Source organism: Mobula hypostoma, chromosome 2, assembly GCF_963921235.1.
Source record: "Mobula hypostoma chromosome 2, sMobHyp1.1, whole genome shotgun sequence".
In the NCBI taxonomy this organism is placed as follows: Eukaryota; Metazoa; Chordata; class Chondrichthyes; order Myliobatiformes; family Myliobatidae; genus Mobula; species Mobula hypostoma.
Window position 1 is genome coordinate 232,351,092 of NC_086098.1, and position 25,772 is coordinate 232,376,863.

Consider the following 25,772-nt stretch of genomic DNA (forward strand, 5'->3'; position numbering starts at 1 on the left):
AACACGACTCCCACCTATTTTCATTTTGTTGGCAAACTAAGATAATTCACGTGCTGCCCTCTCTTCCAGTTTAATAAGATAAACAGTAAATAATTTGGGGCAAAGAATTAATTGTTGAGGCACTCCATGAGTTATTTTCTTCCAGATGAAACAGTTCTCTTTATTCTAACATTCTTCTGTGCACTATCCAGTTTTCAATCCTTGTTAACACCCTTCCCTGAATACAGTCTGGTCATTTGCAATTGCCTTTTATCTGACCTGTTGTCAAATGGCTTCTGAAAATCCAAAGATACTATATCCATAGGTGTCAACTCTGCATTCTAAATCCTCAAAGAACTCAAACAAATTTTTCAAACAAGATTACCTTTCACAATATCACGTCAACTTGGTTTGCTTGGGTTAAGTTGCTCTAAATGCTTATTTCTCTCTTGATTGTTGACTCCAGCTTTTTTGCAACAACAGATATTAAGCTAACAAGCCTATAATTATCCACATCTTGTCTCCCTCCTTTCTTGAACAAATGAATCACATCTGTAGTTTCCCAGTCCACTGCTACTTCCAGGAACTCAGTAAGATGTGAAAATAGGATCGATAATATCTGCAGCTTCTTCCTTTAAAACCCTGAATGCTAAACTTCAGGACCTGTTTACTATTCTAACTTACATCCTATTTAATTTTACCAATACTTTGTCCCCATTGATAGTGATTGCTGCAACTTCTTTCGCCTTGTTTAAAAATAGCCCATCAGATATTTTTGGAATACTTACATTGTGATGATTGACACAATTTATTGATTTGACTTATTTGCCTTTGCCTTGTTTCTGATATCAGTTCTCAAGTCTTGCTCTCCAGGGGCCCACATTTATCCCGATTAAACTCTTTTTTTAATATCTGCTTAAAAATCCTTACTTTTGTTTGGATATTATTTGTTAATTTATTCTCATCACCAACATTATCCTTCCTTGTCAGTATTTTGGTTTATGTTTATCCTGAAAGAAATTGGATCAAAGTCATCAACAAATAAATTGTGTCTGAAGGACAATAATTCTAAACCCATTGCAGATAGACGTAAACATTTTTCTCCTACTAATCTCAGACCTACTGGCCAATAATTTCTTGATTATGAATTACTCTTTGTAATTAAAAAAAGACATTGGCTCTCGACTGCACATTCACATGTACATGATTGCATTTATAAATCTGATGGGGTGACTTACATAGCCTTGTATGTTGCTTTACTTATTTCATTGAAGATTCTCAGCCGATCTACATCCCTAGTGGTCACTTTATTTTGACTGGTTTCCCAGAAGTAATAACTGATTCAAGCAATAAGCTTAAGTAGTTGTAAGATGTCAGAGCAAACGATGATCAAGAGCAAATCAAAAAACGGCAAAGAGTGTGGGTACAAGTCATGAGGGGCCAGTAATCTTGCAGTTTAGTTATCCAAAGGGGTTTGGGTTGAGAATATGGGGAGGAAGTGTTTCAGTGGCAGGATCCAGTATAAAAGAATTACCAGAGGCACTGGGGTGAGAACAGAACATGCTGGTGGAAGGGTTAGGAATAATTTTCATTTTATTCGAGCACTTCCAACCACCCTTGCACCATATGCAAAAAGCAGAATTTACCAGTGGCCAACTATTTTAATTTCTATCCCCATTCCCATTCTTCCATCATGCTAAGACCACTCTCAGACTGGAGAAGGAACACATCATATAATGTCTGGGTGGCCTCCGAACTAATGGCATAAATAAATTTCTCAAATTTCCAATTTTTTTCCCTCCCCCTTCCCTCTTCTTCTATTCCCCACTCTGGCCTCTTACTTTTTCTCATCACCTGCCTATCACCTTCCCCTGATGCCCTCTTCCTGCCTTTCCTCGACTAGGCCACTCTCCTCTCCTATCAGATTCCTTCTTCTCCAGCCCTTTGCTTTTACCGCCTACTGACTCACAGATTCTTACTTCATCCCACCTCCCCCACCCAACAAGCTTCACCTACCATCTTCTTGCTTTTCCTCTTTCCTTTCCCACCCACCTTCTTACTTTGCCATCTCCCCACTTCCTTTCCCATCCTGATGAAGGATCTCAGCATGAAATATTGACTCTTTATTCATATCCATCGATGCTACCTGGCCTACTGAGTTCCTCCGGCATTTTCTGTGTACTTCTCTTTTAGTTGCTGTCATCAATGACTGGAAACGTGCTGGAAGAACATTCATTAAGAACTTTAAAAAGGGAATTGGATGAGATCAGAAGTGAAATATTTACTAGATAAGAATGATTGAGTGGGCTGGCAAAGCTCTCTCAGAGAGAAATGTAGAGATGATGGGGAGCTTGAGGTCCTGCATTCCACAGGAACAGATTAACTCATCTTTAATCTGGAGGAACTTCAGCGTGCATCAGAGCTGTAAACTTATCATGTTGAAACAGGCATTTGAAACTACTGCCTCATTTATCCATGTGGTTGAGAGCATGGTGATATAACAGATAACACAACAGTAGAGAAATGAAACATCGAAAATCTGTGGATAGACCTCAAAAGAGCAGTGCATGCAAAATTGCCCAAGAATCTCACAGAACCAGAAGCCTTTTGCAAGGAATAATGGGTGAAAATCCCCCCCCAAAAAATTGAAAGACTCTTAGCTGGCTACAAAAAGCATTTACAAGCTGTGATACTTGCCAAAGGGGTGTTACTAAATACTGCCATGCAGAGTGCCCAAAATTTTGCCTCGGGCTCTTTTCCTTTTTTGTTATTTTGAAACTGTAAAAGATAGAAATAAAAAAGTTTCTTTGCTTAAAATATTAAAGAGATGTGTCACCTATAACTTTATGTCTTTTGGAAATCAGTTTATCTTTTACTCACTTAGCTATTCACAGTAAGAGAAATTTTGGCCAGGGGTGTCCAAACTTTTGCATACCACTGCAGAAGCAGAATTAGGCCATTTGGCCCATCGAGTCTGACCTACCATTTCTTCATGGTTCGTCCAATTTTCCTCACAGCCCCAATCTCCTGCCTTCTCCCATATCCCTTCATGCCCTGAGCAGTCAAGAATCTATCAGCCTCTGCCTTAAATATAAATAAAGACTTGGTTTCCAAAACTGCCTGAGGCAAATAATTCCACAGATTCACCACTCTCTAGCTAAAGAAATTCCTCCTTATCTCTATGCTGAAAAGACACACCTCAATTCTGAGGCTGTGTCCTCTGGTGTCAGACTCTCCCAACATCCTCTCCACATCTTCTCTATCAAGGCCTTTTACCATTTGGTAGGTTCAATGATGTCACCCCTCATTTTTCGGAATTCTAGTGAATTCAGTCCCAGAGCCATCGAACCTCTTCACATGACAAGTTTTTCAATCCTGGAATCATTTTAGTGAAACTCCTTTGAACCTTCTACAGTTCTAGCACATTTATTCAAAGACAAAGGGCCCAAAACAGCTCACAACACTCCAAGTGAGGGCTCACCAGTCCTTTACAAAGTTTCAACATTACATCTTTGCTTTTAATATTCTACTTCTCTTGAAATAAATGCTAACATCACATTTTCCTTCCTCACTACCTGTAAATTAACCTTGAGGGAATCCTGCACAAGGGCTCCCAAGTCCCTTTGCACCTCAGTTTTTTGTACTTTCTCCCCATTTAGAAAATAGTCAACACTTTCATTTTTTCACAAAAGTGCATGACCATACACTTCCCGACACTGTATTCCATCTGCCATTTCTTTGTTTGTTCTCCTAATCTGTCTAAGTCCTTCTTTAGCCTCTCTACTTCCTCAAAATTACTGCCCCCTCCACCTAACTTGATACCGTCTGCAAATGTTGCAACAAAGCCATCATTTCCATCATTTAAATCATTGACATGTAATATAAGACGATAAGACAAAGGAGCAGAATTCGGCTATTTGGCCCATTGAGTCTCATTTTATCTTGAGCTGATCCATTCTCCTGTTTAGTCCCACTCCCCCGCCTTCTCACCATAACCTTTGATGCCCTGGCTACTCAGATACCTATCAATCTCTGCCTTAAATACACCCAATGACTTGACCTCCACTGCTGCCCGTGGCAACGGATTCCACAGATTCAACACCCTCTGGCTAAAAAAATTTCTTCGCATCTCTGTTCTGAATGGACACCCTTCAATCCTTAAATCAGGCCCTCTCATACTAGACTCCCCCACCTTGGGAAACAACTTTGCCACATCCACTCTGTCCATGCCTTTCAACATTCGAAATGTTTCTATGAGGTCCCCCGTCATTTGTCTAAACTCCAAGGGGTACAGTCCAAGAACGGTCAAACATTCCTCATATGTTAACTCGCTCATTCCCGGAATCATTCTAGTGAATCTTCTCTGAACCCTCTCCAATGTTAGTACATCCTTTCTTAAATAAGGAGCCCAAAACAGCCCACAGTACTCCAAGTGAGTTCTCACCAGTGCCTTATAGAGCCTCAACATCACATCCCTGCTCCTATACTCTATTCCACTAGAAATGAATGCCAACATTGCATTCGCCTTCTTCACTACTGACTCAACCTGGAGGTTAACCTTCAGGGAATCCTGTACAAGGACTCCCAAGTCCTGTTGCATCTCAGAACTTTGAATTCTCTCTCCATTTAAGTAATAGTCTGCCCCCTTATTTCTTCTACCAAAGTGCATGACCAAACACTTTCCAACATTGTATTTCATTTGCCACTTCTTTGCGCATTCTCCAAATCTATCCAAGTCTTTCTGCAGAATCTCTGTTTCCTCAGGACTACCGGCCCTTCCAGCTATCTTTGTATCATTAGCAAACTTAGCCACAAAGCCATCTATTCCATAATCCATATTGTTGACGTACAACGTAATAAGAAGTGGCCCCAACACGGACCCCTGTGGAAAACCACTGGTAACCGGCAGCCAACCGGAATGGGATCCCTTTATTCCCACTCTCTGTTTCCTGCCAATCAGCCAACGCTCTATCCATGTATGTAACTTTCCCGTAATTCCATGGGCTCTTATTTTATTTAGCAGCCTCATGTGTGGCACCTTGCCAAAGGCCTTCTGAAAATCCAAATACACAACATCCACTGCATCTCGCTTGTCTAGCCTGCTTGTAATTTCCTCAAAAAATTGTAATAGGTTTGTCAGGCAGGATTTTCCTTTAAGGAAACCATGCTAAGTTCTGTCTACCTTGTCATATGCCTCCAGATACTCCGTAACCTCATCCTTGACAATCGACTCCAACAACTTCCTAATCACCGATGTTAAGCTAACAGGTCTATAATTTCTTTTTTGCTTCCTTGCCCCCTTCTTAAGTAGTAGAGTGACATTTGCAATCTTCCAGTCGTCCGGAACCATGCCAGAAGGTTCATTGCTAACGCCTTCGCAATCTCCACAGCTACTTCCTTCAGAACACGAGGGTGCATTCCATCTGGTCCAGGAGATTTATCTACCCTTAGACTATTCAGCTTCCTGAGTACTTACTCTGTTGTAATTGTGACTGCGCACACTTCTCTTCCCTGACACCTTTGAGTGTCTGGTATACTGCTGATGTCTTCCTCAGTGAAGAATTTTATCAATATAAAAGGAATTGATCCCAACATAGACCCTGTGGAACACTACGACTCCCCCCAACAGTATCCATAGTGATATACCTGCTGTTGAGAGGGATGGCCACAGGGGTACTCTGCATTGGCTCCTTCACCCTTTTCTCCTTCCTGCCTGTCACCCAGTTTCCTGTTTTCTGCACCGTGCGTGTGACTCCCTCACTATATGTCCTTTCTATCACCCCTTCAGCCTCCCGAATGATCTGGAGTTCATCCATTTCCAGCTCCAACTCCTTACCACAGTTTGTTGAAGCTGCAGCTGGATGCATTTCTCGTAGTTGTAGAGGTCAGGGATATTGGAGGTCTCCCTGCCTTCCCACATCTCGCAAGATTTTTCACCTTTTCCAGAGACTCCATATTCTTTCTGCAACGCTGTGACCAAAATTAAATGCAATACTCCAAATGTGGTCTAACTAGAGTTTTATGCAGCTGCAACATAACTTCCTAACTCTTGAACTCAATGATAAAAGCAATAATGCCATATGCCGTCTTAACCATCCGTGTAGCCATTTTCAGGAATCAATGGAAGGGGACTCTAAGATCATTCTATACATCAACACTGTTAAGGGCCCCACCATTCTCTGTACATTTGATCTCCCAAATTGCAGCACCTCTCATTTGGACAGATTAAACTCCATTTTCCACCTCACCTCTCTATCTGCATCTGATATGTGTCCTACTAAATCCTATGATAATTTTCTACCACTAATAATATTTGTATTGTCTGCGATATTTCACAAAGCCCATACTAGAGGGTGCACATTTAAGATGAGGCGGGAAAGTATAAGGGAGATGTGTGAGTCAAGGTTTTTAAACAGTGAGTGTTTGGTACCTGGAATGTGTTTCCAGGCATTGTGGTGGAGGCAAATACGATAGAGGTATTTAAGAGACTCTTAGATGGACAGACAAAAATGCAGAGAACAAAGAGATCACGTGCGTAATCACAGAGAGGCAAAAAAGACATCTTAAGATATGGGAAAGAAAACTGTTGGAACCTCATCGCTTAAAGATTAAAAATGCTTTCACTCTCAAACTCTGCATTCAGGGAAGATAATACCTTGCGACGGTACAGAGTTCAGGTGAAATGCAGGGTCATTCTGGTAAGTAGAGAAAGCAGAAGAGAACTGGATGTTGTGCCCTCAGCAGGACAAGTGATTTGGTGGGAAATGTAACAAAGTGGAAAGGCAACATAGGAGTTTTTATTCAAGTGTGTGAGTCTGACAATAAATGTGGAAATGATGAAGATATATATTTCATTGCAAATAATATAAAAAAATGAAAATATGTAAACATTGGATATCGCTACTATGGCACTTGGAGGTCATTCTAATAAGTTATTTGTTATGGAACACTTCTCAATGAGGTACCACTGTAGAAAATCAAAAATGTCTCATTCTCTGACATAGTACAGAAACTTGAACATTATTTCAAGCGGCATGCATTTGAAGAAGCAGAGAGTTACAAGTTTGCCACAAAAATTCAAAGAACAGAAGCTAAAGTCAATGAATATATTACTTTATGAAAGTATTTATTGAAACTGTGGATTAATGTTAAACAATGTACAATGGGACATAGCTGAATGTGACTTAAAAGCTGAGCAGATCCAGCTCAAATTTTTAAGCAAAAATGACCTTGCACTTGGACTGGATTACAAACTTCTAATTCAATTGAAGAGGCATAAAAAATGCTAAGAAATATTGTCTATACCCAGGCACAAACATGTCAGGGATTAATCAAGGATGGTATTATAGTTGTAGAATGGGAAGACGACCTCGGGGGATTACCTGCTGAGTCAGTTTGGGTGTAAGTCAGAAACAGGAAGGGAGCAATCACTCTATTGGGGCTGTTCTTTGGACACCCCAAAAATAACATTTGACATGGTTGATTTCAACTTCTCCAATAATGACTTGACCCTCCTTCATGCAAAAGGTATATATGGGGCGGAATCTGTTAGGTGTATCCAGACCTGACACAATATGTAGACAGGCCAACCAGAGGAGAGTTCATACTGCATCTGGTACTAAGCAATGAACCTGGTCAGGTGCCAGAATGGTTGATGGGTGAACATTTGCAAGACAGTGATCACAACTAGTTGACTTTTATCGTAGTCTTGGAGAGGGATAGTAGCAGATGGTACGGGGAAGTATTTAATTGGGGCAATGGAAATTAAGATACTATTAGACAGAAACTTGGGAGCTTAAATTAGGAACAGATGTACTCAGGGAAATGAAAGCAGAGATGTGGAGGCTGTTAAGGAAGTATTTGCATGGGGTTCTAAATAGGATTGTCCCATTGAGGCAGGGAAAGATGATAGAGTGAAGGAACTATGGTTGCAAGAGATGTGGAATATTTAGTCAAGAGGAAGAAAGAAATTTACTCAGGTTTTTGGAAGTAAGAATCAGACAGGACTCTAGAGAGTACAAGGTAGCCAAAAAGGAGCTGAAGAATAGAGTTAGGAGAGCTAAAAAGGGGTATGAGAAACCTTGGCAAATAGAAATAAGGAAAACCTCAAGGCATTCTACTCCTATGTGAAGAAAAAGAGAATAATGAGTGAGGATAGGACCAGTCAGGGATAGAAAAAGGAAGTTGTGCCTGGGGTCCGAGAATGTAGGCGAGGTCCCTTATAACTAATTTGTTTCAATATTCACCTTGATGCTTGTAAGAAAAGAGTAAAACATGCTTAAGTGCAGGAACATGTCAATTATAAGAAAGAAGATGCGCTAGGCCTTTGGAAAAACATAAGGATAAACAAGTTCCCAGAGCTATATGGGATACATCCTCAGTTACTACGGGAAGCAAGGGGAGAAACTACTGCACATTTGGTATTGGATCTTTGTGCCCTTATTGGCCACAAAAATAGTACAAGATGATCGTAGAGTAGCAAATATTATTCCTTTGTTCAAGTACGGCAGTAGGAATAACCCTATGAATTATATGCCAGAGAGTCTTAATTCCTAGGGACAGGATTTATGAACACTTGGAGAAACATAGTCTCATAAGGGATAGTCAACGTATCTTCACATGGGGCAGATCATGCCTCACGAGTAGTGAATGTGATGTAAATGGATTTTAGTAAGGTGTTTGATAAGGTTCCCCATGGTAGGCTCAATCAGGCAGTCAGGAAGTTTGGAATCCAAGTAAACTTGCCTGTGTAGACGCAGAATTGATTTGTTTATAGAAGGCAGAGGGAGAGTACTTTGTCTGGAGATTGGTGACCATTTGCATTGCACAGGGATCCCTGCTACTTGAGATTTTTATAAATGACTTGGATGAGGAAGTGGAAGAGTGGGTTACTAAGTTTTCAGATAACACAAAGGTTGGCAGTGTTGTAATTAGTGTGGAAAGTTGTACAGGTTTGCAAAGGCACATTGCTGAACCCAATACCAACACCACTCTGCATAAAAACCTTGTGCCTTTTCCGTGACTGTGGATGGTGGGGGATTGGAGTATGGTGGGCTCTGGTCCCTGTGCAGGTCAATGAGAGTGGGCAATTTAAATGGCTTGGCACGGACTAGAAGGGTTGAAGGGCCTGTTTCTTTGCTGTACTTTCTATGACTCACATTGTTTTAAATTCCCACCCTTTAACTTTAAGAGAACTCTCAGTGGCCACTTTATTAGGTACAAGAGGTATCTAATAAAGTGGCTACTGAGTGCTTGCTCGTGGTCTTCAGCTGCTGTAGCTCATCCACTTCACAGTTTGATGTATTGTGTATTCAGAGATACTCCTCTGTATACCACTGTTGTAACGTGTGGATTTTTGAGTGACAGTCATCTTCCTGTCAGCTTGAACCAATCTGGCCATTCTCCACTGACCTCTCATTAACAAGGTGATTTTGCCCACAGAACTGCCACTCATGGGATGATTCTCTCTTTATCACACCATTCTCTGAAAATGCTAGAGACTGTCGACCATGAAAAACCCGAGAGATCAGTAGTTTCTGAGATACTCAAACCCACCTGTCTGGTATCAAAGTTCAAATTCCAAAGTAAATTTATTATCAAATTATATTTATATCACCGTATACAAGCTTGAGATTTGTTTCCTTGTGGGCATACAGAATAAATCCGATAACCATAATAGAGTCAATGAAAGACCACAAGCAACAGGGTGGACAACTAGCATGCAAAGGACAACAAACTGTGGAAATACTGAAGAGAAAAAGAAATAATAATTATAAATAAACAACAAATATTGAGATCATGAAATGAAGAGTCCTTGAAAGTAAGTTCAGAGGTTGTAGGCACAAGTCAGTAATGGGGCAAGTTTTCCACAATTATTCCACAGTCAAACTCATTTTGATCACAATTTTTTCCCATTCTGATTTGCACGCTGTTTCTATTAGGCATAGACCTGCTACCACATGATAGGGGGATTAGATATTTTCATTAACGAGCAGGCATACAGGTGTATCATATAAACTGTTGAAATAAGTGAATGTCCTCTGGAATTTGACATTTCTACCTTGAAGATGTTGTTCTGTCTTATTCTATTGTAACATACTGTAAGAATTCACTGCTAATGTAATGGATTCTTTGTAATGTTTCACTGCTAAAGCTAATGTAATAGCTTCTCTGTAATGTTCACTGCTGAGGTAATGGTTTTTATGTAGCAGCAATGTTTGGGTTATGGCTAGAGATAACAGGACTGTGGTTATGCATTTTAGCCTTTCAGAGATTGTTGCTCTGTCTTGTGAATCTGGAAGGAGATATTTTGCCGTTTATGGTGGAGGAGAGATGAAGAGGGAAGACGTGTGGAGAGAGCTGGTAGACCACCGGATGGAGTGGACTGGGATCTGAAGGCCCAAAGGTCAGCGATGCTCGGAGGAGATTGATGGTGGAAGAATGGCGAATGAGTGAGCTCCAGCGTGCACTTTTGACTTTTCCTTGAACTGGGCCCTATTTTTATTTTCATTACTAACCCTATATTCAAATTAAGATTCATAAAGTTCAATCCTTTAATTGCATATGGTGTACTGTCTGATATTTTGCATTGTGGGTTTGTAACCGGGCGGTATATTACACAGCATCCACACAAATGTGATTTCTCAGTTTGGTGGGGCCAGAGGCTGTTTTCCCCTGGACGACCACGAGCTGGCTGAGCCTTAGGGTTACAGTATCTATGTCATTCATAATTTAAAATCCTCTGTAAGGTTTCCTCTCAGCCTTTAACACACTAGCTTGTCCAACATTCCCTTAGAGTTCATACCATCTAATCTAGGAGCATCCAGGTAGACCTCTTCTACACCTAAGATCTCCACCTTCGGAGCTGCATGCAATAGCCCAAGTGTAACCTATTAAAAGTTTTATATCACTGCTGCATGGCTTCTTTACTGTTATGCTCTATACCCCTACAAATGAAGGCAAGCATGCCATACACCTTCCTTATCACCTTATCCACTTGCACAGGCACTTTTAATGAACTATGGAATCCGGACCTCAAGATCCCTCTGTACTCCAATGCTCCTAAAGGGGCTACCATTAACTGTATACTTTCTCCTTTCATTTGAACTTCTAATGCCAATGTCTACTCTATAACTGACCTATATCCCACTGTATTTTTTAATAGCCTTTACACTCTCCACAACTCCAGCAATGTTCGTATTATCTACAAAGTTGCTAATCCACACAGCCACATTTTCATTCAAGTCATTGATGTCTATCACAAACATCAGAGGTCCCAGAATTGATCCTTGTAGAATCTACTAATCTTAGACGTCCATCCAGAATAACAGCCCTCCACCCTAATCTCCATCTTTTATGGGTAAATCAGTTCTGCATCCAAATTTGTCTTCTTCACATTCTTATCTTCCAAATCATCCTACAATCATCCTACTTATCAAATAGCTTGTTAAAACCCATGTACGTAGCAGCTATTTCATTATCCTCAAAAAGCTCAAACAAGTTGTGAGGCATGACCTACTTACACAAAGCCATGCTGACTGTTCCCAAGCAGGCCATACTTGTCACGAGTATACTGGTATTGTTGGAACCCATATAAGGAGAAAAGACAGACTCCATTATAGAGATGGTAACCAGAGTTTATTCATAAGAATTCCTACAGAACATCCGTGGTTTGTCTAAGTGACACCATGAGACATCACGTTCTCAAAACTAGGACCCCGCGATTAACACTAATCAGATATCTGCTTAAATAATACAAATAACATGGAATCCTCCAGCTTATCAAAATAAAATTAACAAGTTGAAACAGAAAGCGCCAGGAGACCACATTACAAAGAGCGACTCGCTCGAGAAAAATCCCAAGAAACTCCAAACAATTAACGAATCAGAATCAGTTTTAATATCACTATCCTATGTCATGAAACTTGTCTTTGTGACAGCAGTACAATGTAATACATAATAATAGAAAATGACACAGTAAAAGAAATATATATGGTATATATAATAAATACTTAAATAGGTAGTGCATAAATAGAAATAAAGAAGTAGTTAGGTAGCCTTCATGGGTTCAATGTCTATTCAGAATTCGGATGGCAGAGGGGAAGGAGCTGTTCCTAAATCACTGAGTGTGTGCTTTCAGGGTGCTGTACATCCTTCCAGATGGCAGCATGAGAACAAGGCATGGCCTGAATAATGGGGGTCCTTAATGATGGATGCCACCTTTTCGAGGCATCGCTCCTCGAATTTGTCCTGGACACCACAGAGGTTGGTGCCTATGATGCCAAGTAATAGTGGAGCTGACTATGTTCACAACCATCTGCAGCTTATTTCGATCCTGCGCAGTAGTTCCCTCCCATGCAAGAAGATGCAGCCAGTTAGAATGCTCTCGGTTGTACATCTGTAGAAATTTACAAATGTCTTTGGTAACATATCAAATTTCCTCAATCTCCGAATGAAGTATAGCTACTGTCATGCCTTCTTTGTAGCTGCATCAAAATATTGGGTCTAAGATAGATCATCAAAGATATTGACACACAAGAACTTAAAATTGCTCACTCTTTCCACTTCTGATCCCTCTATGGTGTGTGTTTTCTCATATTACCCTTTGTGAAGTCCACAATCACTTCTTTGATCTTACTGATGCTGAGTGCAAGGTTGTTGCTGTGACACCGCTCAGCTAGCTGATATATTTCAGCTAGTTGAGTGGTGTCACAGCTAGCTCAACTAGATGCCCTCTCACCACTATCTGAAATTCTGCCAACAATAGTTGGCTAACTAATTTTTAAATTCTCTTATTAAATAACAATTAACTAATTCAGTGCTCTAAAAATTTTAGAGCCTAACACTTTCTAGCTCCCTGCACAAGCTCAAAGATCTCGTTCCAGTATCCTGCTCCCAATGGCCGACATCTGACGGCCAAGGGAAACCTAAAAACTTGAGAGAGATCTAAGAACTCGAGAGAGTTACAGGGAACTTGAAAGGGACCTGGGGAGCTCAAGAGAGACCTGGAGAACCACAATAGAGGCTTGGGAACTTCGAGACAATTGAATAAACCTTGAAAACATTGAATAAACCTTGAAAGCATTGAGGGTCATGAGAAACACTGAAGAGCCTTGAGAAACATGACAACCTGAAGAACTTTGAGAAGCTTGATGAACTTAAGAATCTTGAGACCTAGAAAAAGTCCTGAATGTAGACTAGAGAAGCTTGGAATGTGGATTTCATAAACTCTGAATGTTGACAAGAAAAGTTCAGAACATGGACTGGAAAAACTTGGAACATAGATTAGAGACACTCGGAGCATAGACTGGGAACGTCGACTTGAGATCTGATTACAGTCTCACCTAAAGCCATCCAATGTCAAATGCCAGTGTTCAACCTCCGCTTGTGGGGTTCTTGTGTCACGATGTGCGCTGGCAATGTCAGAATTCAAGTGCAGAGGAAAGACAAACTCTAAAGTAGAGATGGCAGCCAAAGTTTATTGATAAGAATTCCAACAGAAGATTGGTGGCTCGACCATGCCGAACCACAAGACATAGCATTCTCAAAACAAGGACCCTGTGATTAGCACTAATCAGGCATCCACTTAAATAATACAAGTAATATGGAATCCCTGAGCCTATCAAAATAAACTTAACAAGTTTAAACAGAAGGCACCAGGAGACCACATTACAAAGAGGGAGCCATTCAAGAAAAAAACACAAGGACCTCTAAACAATTAAAAACTCTTGTTAAACAACCATTGACTAATTCAGGTGCTCTAAAAACTTCAGAGCCAAATGCTTTCCAGCTCCCCTCACAAGCCTGAAGAGCACATTACAATGCTTTTTCCAAATGTGCATGAATCCTAACCCTTAGGATCCTCTCCAATAACTTCCCGAACTCTGACATGAAGCTTGCTGACCTATAATTAGCTGTAATATCCCCATTTCCATTCTTGAACAAAGGTACCACTGTTGTAACTCTCCATTCTTCTGTGACCTCACCAGTTGCTAGTGAGGACATACAGATCATCACTGAATCCTCAGCCATCTCCTCATTCTTTCAATATTCTGGAATATATGCCATCGCGCTCTGGGGATCTATCCACCGTACTGCTTTTCTGAAGAGCTAGCATTAATCTATAATCTCAAAATGTCCCAGCACATGAACACGTCCCACATTACTTTCATTACCCTTGAAATCCTTCTCCTGGATAAGTACAGATTGGGCCTGCTCCCTCTCTTAGTTATTCACTTTTTCTCAATTGTAAGTATAAATACCTTGGGATTTTGCCTTCCCTCGCTCACCAAGGATATTTCATAATTTCATTTGGCCTTCCTAATCAACTGCTTGAGCAGTTTCTTGCTTTCTTAATATTCTATAAGAGCCCAATCAGATTTTAATTTCCTAATTCTTACGTACTGTATGTTTCCTTTTTTTCATTCTGACTAAATTTGCTACCTCTCTGGTCATCCAAGTTTCCCTTACCTTACCATCCCTGTCTTTACTCCATTCCAGAACATATTGATCCTGAACTCTAATCAACTAGTCTTTAAACAACTCCCACATGTCACATGTGGACTTGTCTGACAGCAGCTACTCATAATCATGGCTCCTTAGCTCCTCTCTCATCCTCTTATAATTTGCTCTCTCCCAGTGCTGTACCTTCCCAAAAGATCTATCTTGATTTTTACTCATAACTATCTTTATTGCTTATTTATTTATTATTATTATTTGTTTCTTTTTGCATCTGCATATTTTGTTGTCTTTTGCACACTGGTTGAATGCCCAAATTGATGTGGAATTTCATTGATTCTATCATTCTACTATAGATTTATTGAGCATACCCACAAGAAAATGAATCTCAGGCTTGTAGATGGTGGCATATACGTACTTTGATAATATATTGACTTTGAACTTAAAACACAATGAGTTGCGATTAATATTCCAAAAGTGTTTATCCACTAACAGGGTTGTCACCTGGCCTGGTTCATTACCTAAAGTATGTTCTTCCTCCAGCTGGACTCTCCACATGCTGTTTCAGAAAGCCCTCTTGAATGCATTGAAGAAGTCCAGCCCCATCTCAGACTTTGGTATTCATTTCTAATCAATACTGGGAAAGTTAAAGTCCACCAATGTGATAATCCTATTGTTTCTTCACCTTTCGAAAATTTGTCTAGATATCCTCTCCTACCTGGTGGTTATAGGGGAGCTTATAGTATAATCTTGTCAGTGTAACTGTACCTTTTCTTATTTTGGAGCTCTATCCACATTGCCTCTGTGGATGAATCTTCCAGTTCATCATCTCTGAATGCTCCTGTGACCTTCTCCACAATCGGTAATGCAACCCTTCTACTTATTTTACCCTCCTCTCCATCATGTCTATGTAGCTCCCCCCCCCCCACCCCCGTCCACCCTCAGGATCGCTCGGCTCACTGTCGTTTAGGGAAACAGCCTCAGCCCCGGCAAACTCGGTAATTCGTTTGTGTGCAACACACATCAAAGTTGCTGGTGAACGCAGCAGGTCAGGCAGCATCACTAGGAAGAGGTGCAGTCGACGTTTCAGGCCGAGACTACCTCTTCCTAGAGATGCTGCCTGGCCTGTTGCGTTCACCAGCAACTTTTATGTGTGTTGCTTGAATTTCCAGCATCTGCAGAATTCCTGTTGTTTGCATTTTTAAATTTGTTTGTGTGGATGCTGTGTGAGGTACCGCACCCCGCCCAAATAACAGACAATACACCAGGTGCAATTAAGTGATATACAGTTTATAGATATTACTGGAACTATATAATTAAGAGAATAAAATATAAAAGGAAAATAAAAGGCGCCACACTTATCAAAGTTCAATCTCTTCGTGCACAAAAACCGTTGGAGCTCAAGGACCTTCTTTTTCACCCTGCGACCCCCTCGGATCACCTCAACCGGCCGCCTGGAACCAACAACGGTGGTCGACCAGACACTCCACACGAGTCCGTCTCCGTCTCCTCGCTGAACGTCCCGCTCGGGGTCCGACCGTTAGCAGACTCACAGCACCTCTTCCATCCTCTGTCTCGCTCTCCCACCTTCTGCCCCAAAACCCCACGCATACAGTATCTTCAAATACACCAAAACCATAATAACTATCCCAATTGGTTAATAGCATTCTCTTATCACACTCTAGAGCAAAAACAAGCTGCTAGCGCAAACTTTCTCAGCGTTTAACACAACAAAGCCGCATTCCCCAGATTAACATAACAAAGACGCCATTTTAATTAGCCTCCGCAGTAACATAACAGTCGAAATCCCCTTGCATCTAAATCAGCAAAACCCAGGATCAATGAGTTGCCAGTCCTGTCTCTCACACAACCAGATCTCTGTAATGGCAACTACATCTTACTTCCCTGTACTGATCTAACTTCATCCTCCTTTTCCATAATACATACTATGGTACTCCTTCATCCGTAATACTTCTTGTGTTGAAATAAACGTATTTCAGACAATCAGTCTCACAATGTTGGTCAGCCTGGCCCTTGCTGTCCTTCTTTTCAGTCTTACTTGTCCTCAGGCCAGTTGATCTGTTGCTGTGGTTCCCATTCCCCGTCACTCTAGTTGAAACCCCATGGGATAGGATCAGCAAACCTCCAGACGAAGATATTTGATCCCCTCCAATTCAGATACAAACTACCTTGTGTACACTGGTCCTACCTGCCCTGACGAGGGTCCAGTGATCAATAAATCTGAAGTACTCCATCCAGCACCAGCTCCTTAGTCACATGTTGAACTACACTATGTGCCTATTTCTCATCTCACTAGAACATGTCATGAATCATAATCCTGAAGGTCCTGCTTTTTATCCTTCTACCCTATGCATCTCTCTAAAATGACTTTGAAGGACCACATATCTGCTCTTTACTGTGTTATTGATACCAATATGGACCATGAAGTGCTCACACTTCCTCCCCTTCAGGAGGTCAGGTAATATCCTGTGCCCACTGAAAGACATCCTTGACCCTGACACCAGGGAGGCAACACACCATTCTGGCATCTCAGTTGCAGCCGCAGAAATGTTAATCTGATCCCCTTAATATTGAGCCTCTTCTCACTGTCACTCCGCCTCACCTCACCCTTCCCTTCTTTGCCTTAGAGTTAGGCAAGGTACCACTGCTGCTGGCCTCTGCAAGGTCATCTCCCCCAATGGTACCCAAAGGGTACAGTATATCTGTTACTGAGTGGAATAGCTACAGGGGAACCCTGACATGTCAGGAGTATATGTGTCAGAAGAGGAGATAATTATAACTTGCAATTTAGTGGAGAGAATGGTGAGACATTAGATGAAGCAAAGACAAAGTCATGAGTTATATTCCTGAAAATCCACTGGGAGGAACCAAGAGGAAGCTGTTTGAACCACATGGGAAAGGAAGGCAACCAAGAATGAGACAATGTTTTATACATTCCTCACAAATGTGAGGGAGTGCAAGTCTACAGAATTAAATGAACATCACATGAAAAGCTATAGGTGTTGGAAATCTGAAATGGAAGAATATGTTGCTGGAAACACTCGGCAGGTCAGGCAACATCTCTGGAAAGAGAAACAGTTAATCTTCCAAGTCTAGGACCTTTATCAGAATGCTGCAATGAACAGTCACCTGGACTTCCCCATCAAAGTTGCTCCCCATGGCAAAGTCGTTGCATACCAAAGGGCATGAATTGAAGGTGGGATGTGACATTTTCAGAACAGATATGAGACATTTTATCACCTAGAGTGTGATTAAAGTTTAGAATGCACTGCTTGAGAATGTAATAGACAAATTGGTTAATTGCTAATTAGGTTTGTTATTGTCACATGTACCAAGGTACAGTTAAAAACTTCGTTTTGTACTCCATCCATACAGATCATTTCAAGAGTCAATTTTATCAAATAAGGGTGTCATTCAATGGTGTTATAACAGCAGAATGGAAGCTCTCCTTGAGACTAGTGGTATAATGTTCAAACATTCAAAGGTATCTTGGTACTTTAATTGGCCAATATGATTTCCATCTGGTTTAAATTCTTGGCAAGAAAAATCAAAGGCAATTAGTTTGGTATGAGTGAGAAAGAATAAACTGGAAGGATAGCCAGGCATTATGAAAGTGTCAATGGGAATGTTACCCTAAGAGATAAAAAGATGTTGGACATCTCCTTCTGTAGATGTGAATCTGTAAAATTTATTTCATCATTCAAAAAGAGCATGAACTCCGATTTAGCTGTAGTTAAATATGTAAATGAGTTTGGACTACATGTTGATGGCGTGTACATGTAAGAACACCTGGTCACCCTTCGTGTCTGAGGCTCCCAGTGTCCCTTAGAGTTAATATGAGCTAGCAGACAAGGAAAAGGAGAATCCCAAGAGTTTCTACAGATATAGGAATGGACATAATTGGTCCTCTGGAAGATCAGAGTGGTTATCTGTACATGTAGCCGAAAGAGATGGGGGAGATCATGGACCCTATTAAAATTACAGAGGAGTAGGTGTCTATGTCTTGAGGAAAATTAAAATGGATAAATTCCCAGGACCTGACATGGTGTTCCCTAGGATCCTATGAGGGGCTAGAGCAGAAATTGCAAGGGCCGTAGCAGACATATTTAAAATATACTTAGCCAGAGGATTGGAGGATAGCAAATATTATTTAGTTGTTTAAGAAATGCTCTAGGAATAAGACAGGAAATTATAGACTGGTGAGCCTGTAATTTGGAAATGGATACGTCTGCATGGACTTTAGCAAGCCCTTTGACAAGATCCTGCATGAGAAGCTAGTCAAGAAGGCATAGTTATTTGGCATTAAAGATGAGATGGTAAACTGGATTTGACTTTGGCTTACAGGGTGAAGCCAGAGAGTGGTAGTAGATGGCCGCCTCTCTAACTGGAGGCCTGTAACTAAAGGTGTGGCACAAAGATCAGTGCTTGGACTGTTGTTGTATGTTATCTATATCTATGATCGAGATGATAATGTGATAAACCAAGTCAGTAAATTTGCAGAAGACACTAAGTTTGGGGGTATGGTGGACAGTGAGGAAGACTATCAAAGCTTGCAGTAAGATCCAGACCAGATATAAAAATGGGCTGAAAAATGACTGACGAAATTTAATGCAGAAAAGCGGGAGGTGTTGCATTTTGGGAGGGCAAATGTGGGCAGGAATTAAATAATGAATGCTAGGTCACTGAGAAGAGCAGCAGAACAGAGAGATCTGGGAACCTGAGTCTGAGGCTTTCATCGATCAGAGTTGACCATGGATATTACTCCTAGCTGTTTAGATGTGCAAACCCAGGTGGTACAATATGGAGAGCAAGTTGTTGCCCATATAGCAAGCTTCCCCTCTCCATGCATCTGATGAACCCAAAGGAACAGCAGAAACTGATTCAGTTTGGTACCAGCAGCATCGCAGGCGTTACCAGTCAGCATTGAGCTCAGTGTAGGACTACTTTAGGGACTCCAGCTCCAGACTTTTCCCTCAGTTTACTCTTGAAGCCTTCCCTATGAGTGGATATAGCCGCAAGACAATAGAGGTTTGAGATATGAGTTTTCTTTCTCCTAGATGAGCTACCAACAACAGCTGATGAGCCTCATCTGCCCAAAGCAACTGGTTTTAAGGAGTCAGTAACCAACCTTTGCCCCTTCTCCTAGCAGTAGAAATGGTTCCGCCGGGTTTAGTTGCTAAACCATGTGTGAAGGCCAGGAGCCTCTGAACCTGGGAATGCAGATCCATAGTTCCTTGAAAGTGGTTTCACAGGTTGATAGGATCATAAAGAAATGTTTTAGCATATTGCTATCATAAATCAAAGTACATTGGATGTTATGTTGAAGTTGTATAAGATGCCGGTGAGGCCAATTTTGGAAGTATTGTGTGTAGTTTTGCTCACCTACCTACAGAAAAGATGTTAATAAGGTCGAACAACAAACAAGAGAAAATCTGCAGATGCTGGAAATCTGAGCTACACACACAAAATGGTGATGGAACTCAGCAGGCCAGGCAGCATCTATGGAAAAAAGTACCGAAAAAGTTTTCGGCAGAAACATTGACTGTACTTTTTAGTTATGGGAAAAAGTTGAATAGGTTAGGATTTTATTTCTTAGACCATAGAAGAATGAGGGGAAATTTGATTGAGGTATACAAAATTACCAGGGGTATAGGTACGGTAAATGCAAGCAAGGTTTTTCCATTGAGGTTAGATGAGATTAGACCTATAGGTCATGGGTTAAGGTTGAAAGGTGAAATGCTTAAGGAGAACATGATAGGGACATCTTCACTCTGAGGGCAGTGAGAGTGTGGAACAGGCTGTAAGCAGAAGTGGGGGATGTGGGTTTGATTTCAATATTTAAGAGAAATTTGGATTGGTACATGGATAGGAGGTGTATGGAGGACTATGGTCTGAATGCAGGTTGATAGTTCTAAGCAGATTAATTCAGCATGGAATAGGTGGGCCAAAAGGCCAGTTTCTGTGCTGTATAGTGTTCTGTGATTCTATGACTCTGCAATAGCTGCCCATACGTCAGCTCTTAACACATTAGTGGTGATTTGCTGAGGGCCTCGGGAGTACTGCCCTGAGAAGCAGGAGGTGGTGAAGTGGCAGCTCAGCTACAAGCCGCATGGCATTTTACATTTAATGACTAAATAGTGTTTTCAAGGACATATAAATGCACTTAACTAGCTCACAAATCTCACAAAATGGGCATTAGGGCATTAAGTCCCAATAATTGTAAGATGCTAAATTTATCTCCTGGCAATTAAAAAGGCAATGAGAAGAGAAAAGATGAAATATAAACATAAATTAGCCAATGATTTAAAAAAGGGTGCCAAAAGCTTTTTCAAAGTCAATGTCAAAGAAAAATTTATTATCAGAGTACATACATGTCACCACAAAATAAACCCTGACAAATCTGCTGGAATTATTTGAGGAAATAACAGGCAGGATAGAAAATGCGAGTCAAAGAATGGAGTTTACTTGGATTTTCAGAACGTCTTTGACAAGTTGCCACACATAAGGCTGCTAAACAAGATAAGAGCCCATGATATTTCAAGGAAGATACAACCAACAAAAGAAAATTGGCTGACTGGTAGGAGGCAAAGAGTGGCAATAAAGGGGCCTTTTCTGGTTGGCTGGCAATGACTAGTGGTGTTTTGCAGGTGTTGGTGTTGGAATTGCTTCATTTCACATTATATGTCAATGATTTGGATGATGGAATTGATGGCTTTGTGACCAAATTTGCAGATAATACAAATATAGGTGGAGGGACAGGTAGTGCTGAGAAAGCAGGGGGAATTCAGGAGGATTTAGACAGGTTAGGAGAATGGACAAAGTAATGGCAGATGGAATATCATTTTAGTAGAAGGTAAAAGGCATAGACTACTTTCTAAACAGGGAGAAAATACACAAGTCAGATGTACAAAGGGATTTGGGAGTCCTCCTGCAGGATTCCCTAAAGGTTACCTTGCAGATTGAGTCTATAGTGCGGAAGGGAAATGAAAATCTAAGCATTCATTTTGGGAAGACTAGAATATGAAAGCAGGGATGAAATGTTGAGGCCTTATAAAGTATTGCTCAGGCTGCACTTGGAATATTGCTAGCACTTTTGGCCCCCTTTTCTAAAAGATGTGCTGGCCTTGGAATGGGTCTAGAAGTTCCAGAAAATGATTCCAACAATGGAAGGTTTAACATTGGAGGACAATTTGTTAGCTTTTTGCATGGACTTGCTGGAGTTTAGAAGAATGTGGGGGGCTCTCATTGAAACCTATCAAATATTGAAAGGCCTAGATAGAATGAATGTTGAGGGGTTGTTTCCTATAGTGGGGAATCTAGGACCAAAAGGCACAGCCTCAGAATATCAGAACATCTTTCTAGAACAGATGTGAGGAGGAATTTCTTTAGGCAAATGGTGGTGAACCTGTGGAATTCATTGCCACAGATGACTGTGGAGGCCAAGTTATTGGGCATATTTAAAACAGAGGTTGACAGATTCTTGATTAGTGAGAGTGTCAAAGGCTACAAGGAGATGGCAGGAGAATGGGGCTGAAAAGGATAATAAATCAACCACGATGGAATGGCAGAGCTAAATGGCCTAATTCTTCTCCTATGTCTTGTGATTTTACGGTCTTATGGTCTAAACCTGTCTGTCAATTACAAAAGCTTGACGGGAATTCCTACTGTCTATATTGTTAATTGTGTCTCATTCGATTCACTATTAAATATCTTGATGGTGGAATGATTATGTCTGAGGCACTTGTAATTCAGTTCTCGACAGCACAAAAGATTATTTCATTAACCACTATTAAATGGTAATGATAATTAATTGGCAATTAATCGTGACTGTTAGATTACCTCAGTTATTAATGTTGATATAAATCTGTTTCTGGCAGCTATTAGAAAATAAATAGCTGTAGTACTGTCCACTGGAGCACCATTTCGATCAGTTCTACATCAGCAAATGGCATTGATGCAATTTTATTTCCTGTGATGAATTTTTTTTATATTTTCCCTCTTATTTCTATGATTACTTAGCTTCTAACAAGGGTGGGAAATCACCTAAAAAAAATCCAACCTTGATCATACAGTTATTATTCCTTCTTCGGATGTTTGGTGAGAAGAATATTGTGTACGATTTTGATGTCTTCCGAAGTTAAATATCCTGTTCCCTAAAAAGAGCCTGTTTTCAAAAAACAGGTTTAATGGAGCAAAAAGCACCGGACTACAATGCAGAAGCTCTGTAGTTTAATGCATCAGATGGTAATGGGGAGTTCATGCAGGTTCGACTCAGACAGCACCCAACCTCAGAACTGAACCCAGGTCCCTGAAGCCATGAGGCAGAGGTGTGAATATGGTGCCAGCCTGGATTTGGTGCTCAGTTGCAAAAATGAGATTTGAACCTCTGATGGCCTGTCTCTTGGTATGGGGTAGAGGAGAGATTGCCATTCATTGAGTCTATGTTAAACTAAGGCTGAGTTTGAAGATTACAGGTTTAAATTCTATTCTTGATTCTTGCCTATAAAATTCTAGCATGAAAGTACAGCAAAGTGCTAAGGGGTTGCAGCACAGCTCAAGATAATGTCTTTTGGATGAGATATTAAATTAAACTAAATCATTTGCTCCAGCATCTAATCAATCTGATGACGGCACTTTAGGGCAAAGGTGGGGTATTATATCTGGCGGATTTGCCTAAGGTCACCGCTCAATCAGCATCTCATAAACAGATGATCTGGTCGTTATCACAATCTTGTTTGTGGGACCTTGTTGTGCATATAATGTAATGTTATTACTGTGACACAAGAGACAATGTAATGTCCCCAGTGCTATAATATACTACCAATTAAAATTAATTCACCAGCTCAAAGATGTGTTTTTCATCCTAAGAACCTGAAAGCCATGAAAGTCCTTTCAGTATGGCAATTACGGAGTATTTACACAGTTACGCATGACCCTAAATTGTATAATAGTAATTAGGCCCTTTTTCAGGTGCAGCTGCCAGAAATTAAAGGCTATTACCTGATGGGGCTGTTGGTTAAGTCAGGATCACGTGCAGTGATGGAGCCAATGACACTTCCAACCGGGGTATCTTCTGGAACATCTATCACGTTTGTTTGCGAGGTGAATACAGGTGGCTCATCAATGTCTTTAACCGTCACCCTGACACTAGTCCAGTCCTTGAAGGATCTGAGGTTCTCAAACTGGGGGTCAATGTATTTATTCACTGCTTCCAGCAGCAGACTATGTGTTCTCTGGGTTTCAAAGTCCAATGGCTGAAATAAGTAAAGAAAGTGATTTAGTTTTTTGAACAAATGCACCTTTTCATACCCCTTTATCATTTCACCTGCCTTCACTTATCTTGCTGGAGATTAATTACATAAAAGTAATAAATGTTTTAGATCTTGCATTTCATCACCAACCATCGAGTCTTATTGTGAGGGCTAGTGGTTCCAGGAAGTGGCCTGTGAGTCAGTGTAAAACATTGGACCAAGTCTTACTGGCCTGTTATACCTGCCTGTCCTCCTGTTGCAATCTTGTCTTCATGTGAAGGGTGAGTCTCCGTGACCATCCACATCCTTTGCCTGAAAAGGGTAACAGGATTTCCAGCAGTGGGGAACCTCTTTAATGTCACTGGCACCTCCTAAGGCTGGGTCAGGGATTCATGGGCTTAAGCACTTTGAAATGATTTTCAACATATATAAAATATCTTTGATAATCCAGGATAGTTATAAGTAATTTAATTTGAAGATAATTTTAAAAAAATTACAGTATTTAAACATAGAGAGAATTTAATTTTACTAAAACAACAAAAACACAAGTAATTGTAAATGAAAAAAAGTTAATCTGAAATAAAAACAATATTAAACAAACTTCTCTCCCCATTTGCCCCCTAATCCTTTATCCTACCAGGAAGTCTAGCTAGGGTATTTCAACCAAACTGGGCACCAAATGAGTTCAGCAACAGCAAAGTGAATGGACTGATTTGGCCTTCTAAATAAGTGTGGCAGCTAAATTCCCTTCATTCCAAAATAGCCAACAAGATTTGGTCCATTCTGTGAGATAACATGATGATGTAATGATCTCCTTCTCTGCCATAACTATGCTATGACCCATCTGTAAATCAACATTGTTGATGGATTTAGCTCAGAATTACTGATCTCATTATGTAAGTAGGTTGATCCCAATTATCTGGATAATATACCTGAAAATAAGATACTGCAGATGCCAGAAATCTGAAATCAAAACAGAAAATGCTGCAAGCTCATCAAGTCGGCTGGCATCTGTATGGAGAGTAACAAAGTTAATCTTTCAGACTGATGAATCTTCATCAAAACTGGGTCAATGGATCTTCCTTATTAAGCATCCACCAAACATAACAGTGCTATTTCAAATTACTGCTGATTCAAGAGTAGATTCTGAGGAGATCATGACCAAGGAACCAAACAACACCAAAATTAACAACGTCATTACCTAGAGTTGTGAAATCCAGAATTAGTATTTGGTATATGTGTGATGTTTATTCTGTCCAGAAATCAATGCTCCAAGACTAACAGCCTGTTCCATGGCTGTCCGTGTACAAGCTCTGATCTCAATTCGCTGTAGTAAAGTGTCCTTTGGACAAGATCAGCTTCTTTTACTTAGGTAATAAATTTAATTAATGGCTTCTTGTCAATGATGCACTATTAACTCCCAGTTGGTCTATTATAATTTTATAATCATTCTAAATCTTGCGTGGGCTTTCAGCTCCAATGAAAATAGCCCCAACATATTGAGCACTTTCTCATAACTATGACTTCCCATCTGAGGCATCCACTAATGAATCTACTCTGTCTGCTGCCAACAGTTTTCACTTCCTTTGAAAGGAGGTTTCTGAACAGCACTGAGAACTCTGATTAGAACTCCAAGTAGTTCTATTCAAACTGATCGTTACTAACTTGAATTTGCTCGGTAGAGGGCGGGGGGGGGGGGGGGAATAATCTTTGCACTTGCATTCCTACATCACTAGGGTCAGTTTAGTGATGAAATTACCTATGAAGTCATCAAAATCTCAAACGCTCCTGTCAGTTGCGATTCATTCTGTGGGTGCAGAGCATTAAAGTATTTCTCACTGAGTTCTCCCAAGTGCATGCAAACTAGTTTGAGTTTCATTGCTTCTGATCTTGCTCTCCCCCATGCAAACTACCTCATCCCTATGACCACCCTCACATGTCCTTCCACGCTAAATACTGCACCCTACTACAGATCTATTTCCTTTACTAAATTAGTGATGTCTGACTGCACTAAGCAGCATCCAAGTGAGGAAAGGAATTGTTGAATCCTTCCTCACCACCCCC

The 25,772-nt window shown here is 40.6% G+C and overlaps 1 protein-coding gene across 2 annotated transcripts in view; it reads right to left on the bottom strand.

Annotated features, from left to right (window-relative positions):
* Window positions 1-25,772, bottom strand: part of LOC134342923 (cadherin-22-like) — a 1,022,768-nt gene that overhangs the window by 328,961 nt on the left and 668,035 nt on the right. For both annotated transcript variants that reach the window (XM_063041624.1, XM_063041625.1), the window contains exon 7: window positions 23,458-23,711. In XM_063041624.1, coding sequence (XP_062897694.1) covers window positions 23,458-23,711 — 254 coding nt within the window. The remainder of the gene's footprint in view (window positions 1-23,457; window positions 23,712-25,772) is intronic.